This window comes from Odocoileus virginianus, chromosome 27 (genome assembly GCF_023699985.2).
Source record: "Odocoileus virginianus isolate 20LAN1187 ecotype Illinois chromosome 27, Ovbor_1.2, whole genome shotgun sequence".
NCBI lineage: Eukaryota > Metazoa > Chordata > Mammalia > Artiodactyla > Cervidae > Odocoileus > Odocoileus virginianus.
This window is the reverse complement of record NC_069700.1, coordinates 16,475,586-16,488,688: the sequence shown is the minus strand read 5'-3', so window position 1 is coordinate 16,488,688 and position 13,103 is coordinate 16,475,586. Positions and strand designations below refer to the sequence as shown.

Genomic DNA, 13,103 nt, shown 5'->3' with positions numbered 1-13,103 from the left:
TGAAATCACAGATATCTCTTATATGTTCTGTCAATAGTGGGGATCTTCCAGAATTACCTGTTTGTGTTGTATATTGGAGAATTCAGCTAAATGAAAAAGAAGGGAAACAGACCATAAAAACCTTTACTCTTTCAGGGTGGAGAGAGTGATGTCCAGCTGTTGTGTGGCTGTTTTTAAAATTTCATAATGCTTGATGTCCTGCAACTCCAGCATGTATGAATGCTAATCTATTCCTTTGTTTTCCATAGGGAAATCATTCTTGCAAGGATATACTTTGCCTTTGACCATATCTTAAAATAAAAAATAAAAGGCATCTATAATATAGACTGAGTCTTCCTTGATGGATCAATGGTAAAGAATCTGCTTGCCAATGCAGAAGACACAGGTTCAACCCCTCAGTGGAGAAGATCTCCTGGAGAAGGAAATGACAACCCACTCCAGTATTCTTGCCTGAGAAATCCCATGGACAGAGGAGCTTGGCTAGATATTCTACAGTCCATGTAGTCACAAAGAGTTGGACACAACGTAGTGACTAAGCAGCAGCGTAATGCAGACTGAATGGATCCCTTTTATCATCCAAAGGAGCACCTGGATTGTGGGTCGACCTAGTGTGTGTTAGTCACTGAGTCACGTCTGATTCTTTGCAACCCCGTGAATTATAGCCCACCAGGCTCCTCTGTCCATGGAATTCTCCAATCAAGAATACTGGAGTGGGTGTCATTTCCTTCTCCAGGGGATCTTCCCAACCCAGGGACTGAACCCAGGTCTCCTGCACTGTAGGCAGATTCTTCACTGTCTGAGCCACAGGGAAGCTCCTAAGTACCTTCTTAAAAGTGGTTGAAGAGAAAAGCCAATTATAAACCATAAAACATAGTTCTAAAAAAAAGAATATGATAGAAAAAGCAGCATACACAATTTAGTATGCGCTATGCTCAAAATTATTGCATTGAAGAAAATTGCATGCACCAAAATTCTGCTGGTGGTTGTCTTTGGGTGGATAGAAACTATATGATTCTTTACTCCCCATCCCTGCCCTAACTTCTTTTTACTTCTCTGTATTATCCTAATGCAGCAGAGTACTTCTATGCTTGGGAAAACTAAAAATAACCTAATGATTCCTATTTCCTTTCATGAGTCTCAGTATACTTAACTTGATCAATAGTAACATTCTTTCTACCTGATGGTTGCTTTGTCCAATTATGGTTAATCAATGCCTCTAACACATCTACTGTGAACTCATTCATTTGAAGATTCGTGCCTGAGAGGTGATGAAAGGAGCTCACCCTGTCTCACCTAACCTTGAGAGTCCCCAAAAGGAATTGTTCACACCTGGGGAGAGAAGCTTGCTAACTCAGGCTAATCAAATTCATGAGAAAGTATAAACCAGAATACCAGTTTATAAAAATGTAAGGGGAAATGGAACTGTCACCTGGACTGAACTTTCAAAGCATTTTTTCTTCCATTTTTGCTATTTCTACCAGAAGCACTGTCAGGAGCTGCGTGTTAGGATCTGCTGCAGAGCCCTGCTCTGTGATGGATGCCCTTCATTGCCCCGTCCTCCAAGCAGCTCTCCAAGGTTGACCTCTGTCATTCATTCATTCATTCTTAAGAATCAGGTTATCTCTGAGTTCTCCAGGGCACTGGCTAGTTCCCCCTCTGAACTGTCCTCGTATTGGACCTTTTATTTCTGCTCCAAACAAGGCAATAAATCTAGTGGGATGAAGGGGGAACCTCTTGATCTGATCCCTTGATCTTTTTTATCTGCCTCACACCCACCTTCCCCAGACCCTGCCATCTCCAGACTCAGTGCTCTTCCCAAATTGCCTGGTGATTTGATAAGCTACCTTCTAATTTAAACAAACTAGGAACTTCAGGCCAGCTGGTGGCTCATCACACCCACCGAGGCCCAGTGTACTTATATCACTGTGTCGTATCAGAACACGTGAAATCCTGTACTCATTTTATATCAAAAGACTCTGTTGTATGTTCACTTGGATCTTAGCACTGCATAGCCAGGGAGAAGGCAGCGGTTTTCACTGTATGAAAAGTCAAGAAGAGAAATAATTGTGGCTTTCTGGCTTCTGTGCTAGGAGCCTCAGAATGGTAGGGTTCATTCAACTCTTAGTCAAGGTGCTTGGGATTCCTCCAGAAAGAGTCAATGCTTCCCAGGGATGATGGGAATTTTGGGGCAGGGGTGGCCACATGGTGTAACAGCCTGGGCCACCTGGGGCAAAGCAAAGTAGGGAACAAACCATAGCAGCTTCACTGTTTGCCTAAGGCTCAAGACCTTTCTAGGATTTAATGCACAGAAATGAATGTTAGTTCTGCTGGCATTTTCAGAAAGACCAGGTGAGAAGTCAGTAACTTGGAGACTAGAAACATGTCTAGTTTCTAGAGCTAGAAAGCTGGAAAGTTTCAAGTAGCAGCAGCCCAAGAAGAGTGTTATTTTATGTGGAATTTCTTGCTTCTTAGGCATGGTATTTGGTGAGTCTTAGCAATATGTACTGGGTATAATACCTCCTACCAGGAGTCCAATCCCATCTCTAGAAGTCCTTCAGATGAAAATAAAGAAGTTGGTCTGTAACTCAAAGCTCATCATGGGAACTTCATTGAGGAATCTGAATTATTCGGGTGTAATCAGAATTTATGAAACCTAATACCTTATATCTCAGAAATCATATTTCTCCTTTGCAGGACTTACAGATGTAAACAACTGTATAAATAGAGCTGTTACCCATCAAAGTTGTCTTATATGTTCTTGTATGTGAGATCTTTCTCCTCTCTAGTCCCAACTCTAGACAACTCTAAATGTCTGCAGTTTCAAAAAAAGTATTCTGCATCATATCATCATACTTAAATCCATTTCCTTTACAAAAATTCAAACAATATAGAAAAATTAAAATGTTTCTGACTGCCACTCAATCCCACCTCTCCATGAGCTGTCTATGTATACTTTCAGAACTTTTCGATTCATGTACATAATTTTATATTTTGTTTTCAGCATTCTTGGTATCATACTCTAATTTGTTCTGCAATTTGTCCTGAGGGAGGGGGGTCGTTCCGTGTGGGCATATTGTTATAACTGCTCAGGTTATGCCATAATGTATTAATCATTCCTATAATGATTAATATTTATATTATTTCCACTTTTCTCCTATTACATAGTTGACTGTCATTAACTTCCCAGTATATAATTTTTTGTGAAGTTGAGTATTTCTACACAGGAGATAGCAAAGAGTAGATGTGACATATTGAAGGATAAATTTATTTTACATATTAAATAGAAGATACTACCAGTTGTCTTCCAACACCGCTATTAGCAGTGATAATGCAATTCTATTGATATTAGTACATCAGCCCTTTCTTTAGGGGAAGGCATTGGTTCAAAGAAGCATCTGCTAGTAAAATGCAAATGATAAGAAACCAGTTTCGAGTCCTTAAAGCCTGAAAATGAGTACGTGGCTTTAGGGATAGTTTTGCTGGAAGAAAGCAGGTCTGTGAGTCTAGGAAGCCAGTGAGAAGCTTGAGGACTTAAGGCTCCAGGAGGTGGGAGTGGTGTCATCAAAAAGATGATACCGGAGTTACAGAGTATCTAGTCACTGGGGAATGGCTGAGGCTGCTGGAAGACTAGTAGCCAATAGTCACCCCCACTTCAGAGTTAGGGTATGGGCAGGGGGTGCTTTGTGCACCCTTACCCATCACCCCTCCAGCTCTTCCCTTTCTCAACCTACTCCTTTTTCTCAAGAGCCTAACTTTGTGCAGAAGCCCTCAAACTTATTTTATGACTCTCTTTAGGCAGTGAGTCAGCCTCTAGGGGAGCTGATGGCAGGATAGGGATCTCAGCCTAAGCCAGCTATCAGCCAAATTCTTCTCTTATAGATAATAATCATTTCGCAGACCAGATAGGCAAAACAGAACATTCACAAAACCACTTACCCCTCTTCCTGTTCCCAGCAGGCATCCATTCAACAAGTAACTGTAATGAAAAGCGTCTGAGGACATCCTGAAGCAATTTACAAACTCAGAATCCAAGACAGACATTTTTGTTCTCAAGAAGTGTGCCTGGAGACACATCGTTTTTTGAGGCAGAAGCCTGGTGTGTCTCCCTTTGCCTGGCAAAGCAATAAAACTATCCTTTTCTTTAAAAGAAGCAGCAGCAGCTTTCTTACCTGGTACTAAAAAAAGGGAAGGGGGATAATTATTTCACTATCCAGCTCTAATGTTTAATTCATTTAACATTTAAACTTTCCAAAGAGAGGCTTATTTAAGACTCTTTTTTAAAAGTTGGGTATTTGAGAAATTGTAGCAGATTGCTTTGGTTGAGTTTGAAAATTTCAACCAATTCAGTATCATCCTTTTTTTCTTTTCTTGGCTGAGCATCAGAACCACCTGTGGTCCTTTTCAAAATCCCAATACTCAGGTCCATATTAGTTATATTAGCATACCTAGGAGTCTGTGCAACTACTGATCCAGTGGGTAAGAGAAAAAAATCTTTTTTTAAAAAAACATAATCTCTAGGAAATCAAGACAATAACACAGTTAAAAAATTTCACACACTTTTAAGTCTTTTCCCTGTGACCAAAGCTTGCCAGGATGCAACAGACCTACTGAACAAAAATTGACAAAATAAGATATGAAACTGACAAAATTTGCCAAATTGAGACTTTAAGGTATGTTTTATATAACAAAATTACTGAGTGCAAAAAGAACATGTTTTCCTGATATTTATTAAATTTTCTGGACCTTTTTCTTTATATTTATTACATTTTCTTGATATTTGCTACGTTTACATGTGATGCAAAGATAGCAGAGGCCTGCTTTATGAACCTAAGAAGGTGTTTTTAATGAAAATTGGACAGACTTCTTGGTAAGCAACAAAGAACACTTCAGAGGACCTTATTAAGGATTTATGTATAAATCATGGTTAATTTTGAATGTTGGGGGTGGAGAGAAGCAATCAGAAAGAATCTGTTTGCACTACATTTTGTCCTGCCATTCATGCATTAGATATTAATATTACTGAATGTGCATACTTCTACATCATCGCTTTAAGAATTCTGGAGAATGCTCCCAAATTTCAGCCTCCCTGCCCCCATCCCTAGCTGGAATGGGTGGGATGCCTGTCCCACCCAGATCGAAGAGCAACCTGTTGCTCACTGCAAAGCCTCTTGCCAAGTGAGTCAGCGCTAGTGTGCATGCAAGAGTGCATGCAACCCAGAGCTGCTTTCTCCTCGGTGGGTGGGGAGGAGAGGGTTTAGGAGCCTGCAGCCTCATGGGGAAGGGGCTGTTTGTTCTTTTCTCTCTGGGGAAGCAACTCATTCAGACCTCCACCTATGACTGAGCTGCTTCCAAGAGCTCTGAGCCGGTCTCAGTGAAATTGGCTTTTCCATCACGTTTAGATGGACCACAGGGGTGTTTTGCTGCTATTTTTCAGCTTTGCTTGCTTGTTTGCTGGGTTTTTCAAGGGCAACTATTGATGCTGTTGGTGTCTGCCCACTTTGGAAGTCTTTAGCCTGGACAGTGGCTGTGTCTCTTTTCTCCTGCTGGCCCATCCACCTCTCTGGACTGAGGTTACCTGCTAAAACAATGGTATGTGCTTTGACTCTTCCTGATATAAAAGGAATAGAATTACCTAACTGTTCTAGGGCAGTCCTTTGGGGAAACTAATCTTAGGCTTCTGTCCAGCTTAAGTTTTGTTTTTTTATTAAATATTTATTTCTCTGTTATTTATTTGGCTGTGCTGGGTCTCAATTGGGGCACATGGAATCTTTGATCTTCATTACGATGTGCGGGATCTTTAGCTACAGCATTGAGACTCTTAGTTGCATCATGTGGGATCTAGTTCCCTGACCAGGAATTGAACCTGTGCCCCCTGCATTGGGAGCTCTGAGTCTTAGCCACTGGACCACCAGGGAAGCACCTGAAGTTGTGTTTTGACAACACATCTTGGTCAGCGGTGCCAAGTCTTTACAAAAGGCGAGCTGGTGACTGAAATGGGGTGTGTGCTTTCTGCTTATATTTTCCCATTTACCTTCCTTGCCTCTTCTCATGGGTTCTTATCATAATCTAGGTTATCACTACTCTTGTGAGCACTCCCTGTGTGCATCTTTTTTTTCTCACTGCCACAATAGCAGCACAATCTGATCTTTCAAAATATACTTAAGTGTAGAAAAAGGGAGAACAAGTTTAAGTAATTCATCTCTCAGAAAACCTAGTGTTTTTTGCCTTGTGACTTCCAAGTGTAGAATTCCACCCTAAGACTGAGCCGTGTTTTGAATGTGACACAGAGCCTGCCTGAAACTTGACTTGGCCTATTTGTGTGCTTCTGCTCTTGTTATTGCTGTCCTAAATGGAGGGAAACAGTCCAGAGTTTTCATGTATTTGGAAGGTATGGTTGAGCCTTGTTTAAAAAAAATAATAGTCCCTGAAGAAACCCTAAAGTAACTGATAGTGGTGTCTAGTTTATATTTATTTATGTCTTCATGTGTTTCTTTACCTAAGAACTGAACCCTTTGGGTTAAAAAGAACATGTCATAGGAAAGAAGTCTTACAAGCATCTAACAGCCTCATGACTCACCTTACCCCATGTTACCTCCTATTATCCTTGACAGGCTTAGCATGTTTTCTGTTTGAACCTGCCTGTTATTTGCCTTAATCTTTCCATTGTCTTACAGGACTAGCAGCCAGACTTCCAGAAATCATGTTGGTAGGATCCCAGTCCTTCTCGCCTGGAGGGCCCAATGGGATCATCAGGAGCCAGTCCTTTGCGGGGTTCAGTGGCCTTCAGGAGCGGCGATCCAGGCAAGTCACGTGAGGTTCTCCGCTGGGACACAGCTTGAGAGGGGTGCGAACCCTGCTGCTCTGAACAAGGTCCATGTCCGTGTGGGCTGGTCAAAACACACACCTGTGTTTTAATCTCTTTCATGAAAAAGATGTAATGTTCCCCAAATTTCTATCATTTAAGAATTTCTCCTGCAAAGAAGATGGCTGAAGATTTAGGACAAGCTAGAAATATGTGTGCGTAGCTCTCCCTACCCCCACTCCACCCCCACTCCATGTTTTTCAGATCTGTTGATACCTGTTGCTAAAGTGCCTCCAAACATTTGAGCCCATTTACCCTCTAACCAGTAACAACAGATTTGCCTTTATCCACACATCTGCTGATACTGAGCATTTTCTAAAAATCTTTCTCAGTCTTTTAGATCTTCCTTAATTGAGGTTAAATGTGTTTTCATAAGCTTACTTGTCTTTTGTCTTTACTTTGGGAATAACCAGTTCATTTACATCCATTGCCTATTTTGAGGGTGGACATTTACATATTTTCTTACAGAATAGTAAAGTTTCTTTATATACCCATTGCAGCACCATCTATGGTAGTCTTTTCCTGGCAATTTAAATTGTTCTTTTTTTTCTTTTCACCTTTTGACCCCCTTCACCTGTTTCTCCTACCTAGCCTTCAATCCCTGCCTCTGACAGCCACCAGTTGGTTCTCTATATCTACAAACTTGTTTTTTTTTTCTTTTAGACTGTACATTTATCTGACTTACTTCCTTAAGTATGATGCCCTCAAGGTCCTTCTATGTTGTTACAAATGGCAAGATTTCACTGTTGTTTATGGATGAATAGTATTCCTTTTTATTTTGTTGATGGTTTCCTTTGTAGAAGCTTTTCATTTTTTTTAGTTTGATGTAGTTTTCCTTGTATATTTTTGCTTTGATTGCTTTTGCTTTTGGTGTCTTATTCAAAAAGTCATAGCCAAGACCTGTGTCAAGGAGTTTATTGCCTATGTTTTATTTTAGGAGTTTTATGGCTTCAGGTCTTACATTCAAGTCTTTAATCCATTTTGAGTTAACTTTTTTATATGGTGTAAGAGAGGGTCCAGTTTCATTCTTCTATATGTAGCTGTCCAGTTTCTCCAGCACCATTTATTAAAAAGACTGTCTTTCCCCCACTGTATATTCTTGACTCCTCTGTTATAAATTAATTGACCATATATGGGAGGGTTTATTTCTGGGCTCTCTATTCATTGATCTGTTTCCAGATCAATTCATTGATCTCTATTGTATTCATTGTATTGATTGATCTCTGTTCACTGGTCACAGTGTGACCCATGCCAGACTGTTTTGATTACTGTAGCTTTGTAATAAAGTTTGAAATCACCCCATACCCCTTTTTGAAGCACATTTCCATTGTATTTGGGGGATTTGGATTGTATTTGTAGTTGCAGGATTATTTTTGGTAAGAAGTTATGCAGTGGATAAAGACTGCCTCTGAAAACTGACTCTGGGGAGCAGATGTTATTCAGACACAGGCTTGGGAAAGTTAGTCTTCACTTTCCCCAGTATCTCCTCTCATCTAAAAGAGAACCTAGGGGAACTCAAGAAAGAAAAGACAGGTAGTGAAATAAGTAACGTGGAATAAAGTTGGTCCTCAGGTTTTCTGACATGATAAAGGTCTTGCATTCTTAGGGGGTTTATGTGTTTTGACATACATTGTCCCCTTTGGTACACACAGTGATAGCAGAGGAAGGTAACTAAGAATTTACCTGGAAGGTGCATACCTGCCGCAGCCAGAAGTCATGGCTTTCCGCTTGACAGCTGGGTCAGTGAGTAGTCTGGCCTCTTAGCTTCCTAATCAGACCAGTAGTTTGGGGTTAAGTTACCAGGTGTCCATCTTACCACTGTAGGCTGCCTGCCTGCCACTAAGAGAGATTTTGCATTTCATGTTATACCAAAACAAAATTTATTCCATAAAATAAAGCTTGAGGGGATTCCCTGGTAGTCCAGTGGTTAGGACTCAGTGCTTTCACTGCTGAGACCTGGGTTCGATCCCTCATCAAGGAACTAAGATCCTTGGAAGAAATGGACAAGTTCTTAGAGAAGTATAACTTTCCAAAACTGAACCAGGAAGAAATAGAAGATCTTAACAAAACCATCACAAGCAAGGAAATCGAAACTGTAATCAGAAATCTTCCAGCAAACAAAAGCCCAGGACCAGATGGCTTCACAGCTGAATTCTACCAAAAATTTAGAGAAGAGCTAACACCTATCTTACTCAAACTCTTCCAGAAAATTGCAGAAGAAGGTAGACTTCCAAACTCATTCTATGAGGCCACCATCACCCTAATTCCAAAACCAGACAAAGATGCCACAAAAAAAGAAAACTACAGGCCAATATCGCTGATGAACATAGATGCAAAAATCCTTAACAAAATTCTAGCAAACAGAATCCAACAACATATTAAAAAAATCATTCATCATGACCAAGTGGGCTTTATCCCAGGAATGCAAGGATTCTTTAATATCCGCAAATCAATCAATGTAATACACCACATTAACAAATTGAAAGATAAAAACCATATGATTATCTCAATAGATGCAGAAAAAGCCTTTGACAAAATTCAACATCCATTTATGATTAAAACTCTCCAGAAAGCAGGAATAGAAGGAACATACCTCAACATAATAAAAGCTATATATGACAAACCCACAGCAAGCATCACCCTCAATGGTGAAAAATTGAAAGCATTTCCCCTGAAATCAGGAACAAGACAAGGGTGCCCACTCTCACCACTACTATTCAACATAGTTTTGGAAGTTTTGGCCACAGCAATCAGGGCAGAAAAAGAAGTAAAAGGAATCCAGATAGGAAAAGAAGAAGTGAAACTCTCGCTGTTTGCAGATGACATGATCCTCTACATAGAAAACCCTAAAGACTCTACCAGAAAATTACTAGAGCTAATCAACGAATACAGTCAAGTTGCAGGATATAAAATTAACACACAGAAATCTCTTGCATTCCTATACACTAACAATGAGAAAACAGAAAGAGAAATTAAGGAAACAATACCATTCACCATTGCAACAAAAAGAATAAAATACTTAGGAGTATATCTACCTAAAGAAACAAAAGACCTATACATAGAAAACTATAAAACACTGATGAAAGAAATCAAAGAGGACACAAATAGATGGAGAAATATACCATGTTCATGGATTGGAAGAATCAATATTGTCAAAATGGCTATACTACCCAAAGTAATCTATAGATTCAATGCAATCCCTATCAAACTACCAACGGTATTTTTCACAGAACTAGAACAAATAATCTCACAATTTGTATGGAAATACAAAAAACCTCGAATAGCCAAAGTAATCCTGAGAAAGAAGAATGGAACTGGAGGAATCAATCTGCCTGACTTCAGACTCTACTACAAAGCCACAGTCATCAAGACAGTATGGTACTGGCACAAAGACAGAAATATAGATCAATGGAACAGAATAGAAAGCCCAGAGATAAGTCCACGAACCTATGGTCACCTTATCTTCGACAAAGGAGGCAAGGATATACAATGGAAAAAAGATAACCTCTTTAACAAGTGGTGCTGGGAAAACTGGTCAACCACCTGTAAAAGAATGAAACTAGAACACTTTCTAACACCATACACAAAAATAAACTCAAAATGGATTAAAGATCTAAATGTAAGACCAGAAACTATCAAACTCCTAGAGGAGAACATAGGCAAAACACTCTCCGACATAAATCACAGCAGGATCCTCTATGACCCACATCCCAGAATTTCAGAAATAAAAGCAAAAATAAACAAATGGGACCTAATGAAACTTAAAAGCTTTTGCACAACAAAGGAAACTCTAAGCAAGGTGAAAAGACAGCCCTCAGATTGGGAGAAAATAATAGCAAATGAAGCAACAGACAAAGGATTAATCTCAAAAATATACAAGCAACTCCTCCAGCTCAACTCCAGAAAAATAAATGACCCAATCAAAAAATGGGCCAAAGAACTCAACAGACATTTCTCCAAGGAAGACATACAGATGGCTAACAAACACATGAAAAGATGCTCAACATCACTCATTATCAGAGAAATGCAAATCAAAACCACAATGAGGTATCATTATACGCCAGTCAGGATGGCTGCTATCCAAAAATCTACAAGCAATAAATGCTGGAGAGGGTGTGGAGAAAAGGGAACCCTCTTACACTGTTGGTGGGAATGCAAATTAGTACAGCCACTATGGAAAACAGTGTGGAGATTTCTTAAAAAGCTGGAAATAGAACTGCCATATGACCCAGCAATCCCACTTCTGGGCATACACACCAAGGAAACCAGATCTGAAAGAGCCACATGCACCCCAATGTTCATCGCAGCACTGTTTATAATAGCCAGGACATGGAAGCAACCCAGATGCCCATCAGCAGACGAATGGATGAGGAAGCTGTGGTACATATACACCATGGAATATTACTCAGCCATTAAAAAGAATTCATTTGAATCAGTTCTAATGAGATGGATGAAACTGGAGCCCATTATACAGAGCGAAGTAAGCCAGAAAGATAAAGACCATTACAGTATACTAACACATATATATGGACTTTAGAAAGATGGTAACGATAACCCTATATGCAAAACAGAAAAAGAGACTCAGATGTATGGAACAGACTTGTGGACTCTGGGAGAAGGCGAGGGTGGGATGTTTCAGGAGAACAGCATTGAAACATGTGTATTATCTAGGGTGAAACGGATAACCAGCTCAGGTTGGGTACATGAGACAAGTGCTCGGGCCTGGTGCACTGGGAAGACCCAGAGGGATCGGGTGGAGAGGGAGGTGGGAGGGGGGACTGGGATGGGGAATACATGTAAATCCATGGCTAATTCATATCAATGTATAACAAAAACTACTGTAATGATGTAAAGTAATTAGCCTCCAACTAATAAAAATTTAAAAAAAAAAAAAAAAAAAGGAACTAAGATCCTGCAAGCCTCACAGTGCAGTCAATAAATAAATAATAAAACTTAAAAAAAAATCTATCCTCAGAGATACTGCAGGTTTGATTCCAGACCACTGCAGTAAAGCAAATATCATAATAAAGCAGGTCACATAAGATTTTTGGTTTTCCAGCGCATATAAAAGTTATGTTTATACTACACTGTAGTCTAATAACTGTATAATAACATTATGTCTTAAAAAAAAATGGACATACCGTAATTAAATACTTTATCGGTAAAAAATGCTAACCATCATCTAACAACACAGGACTGCTGCACATCTTCAATTTGTGAAAAAACACAGTATCTTTGAAGCGCAATAAAATTAGGTGTGCTTGCCTACAGAATTAGCCCTTTGTCATGCTCTGACCCTTTATTTAAGAAGTATTCATTCACATCTCAGTCGAATTTGCCTTCTTTTTATAATTCTATTTATTTATCTACGTTTGGCTGTGCTGACTCTTTGTTGGTGTGCTTTCTCTAGTTGCAGCGAGGGGCTGTTCTTTAGTTGCAGTGCTCAGGCTTTTCATTGCAGTGGCTTCTCGTTGTGGAGCATGGGCTCTAGGGCATGGAGTATGGGCTTAGTTACTCCTCAGCATGCGGGATCTTCCCGGATCAGGGATCGAACCCATGTCTCCTGCATTGGCAGGGAGACTCCTTAGCAATGAGCCACCAGGGAAGCCCCCCAGTCAAATTCAGTAAACGCTTACACCTGATGTCACATGGGGAACTTATCTTTCTAGCTGGAGTCTATCCTTCTACCTAGAAGTGTGTGTCCTCGGCTTCCCATGAGGATTCAGTGATGTGACATGCTTTCATTCAGTGTACGTTACCTACAGCCAGGCTTTGACTCTGGGCAGCCACTGCCCAGCCTAACTTCCAGATTTCAGCAGTTAAATCTAATACCACAAAACCAAATGTAGGATAGCTCAGATCTCTTAATATGCAAGGAAATGTTACCTACCCCAAAAGACACTAATGCAAACCCAGGATGATTAAAAGGCATTTCTTTGATCAGATCACTTTGGCTGCCAGAGACTCAAACCATTTTGGCTTTTCTTTTCTCTTTCCATAGATGTAACTCCTTCATTGAAAATTCCTCCGCTCTCAAGAAGCCTCAGGCCAAACTGAAGAAAATGCACAATTTAGGACACAAAAACAGCAGCCCTCCCAAAGAGCCTCAGCCTAAGAGGGTGGAAGAGGTCTACAGGGCTTTGAAAAATGGACTTGAGTAAGAACATCAAACCTAATGATACATTGAAACCTTTTTCCTTTCTAAAATCCTCAGGAGGGTCAGAGAAGCTAGTCTTGTGAG

The 13,103-nt window shown here is 40.1% G+C and overlaps 1 protein-coding gene across 7 annotated transcripts in view; it reads left to right on the top strand.

The window, feature by feature from the left end:
• Positions 1-13,103, top strand: part of RIPOR2 (RHO family interacting cell polarization regulator 2) — a 218,757-nt gene that overhangs the window by 159,165 nt on the left and 46,489 nt on the right. For all 7 annotated transcript variants that reach the window (XM_070456227.1, XM_070456231.1, XM_020892277.2 and 4 more), the window contains exons 2-3: positions 6,675-6,801; positions 12,864-13,019. In XM_070456227.1, coding sequence (XP_070312328.1) covers positions 6,675-6,801; positions 12,864-13,019 — 283 coding nt within the window. The remainder of the gene's footprint in view (positions 1-6,674; positions 6,802-12,863; positions 13,020-13,103) is intronic.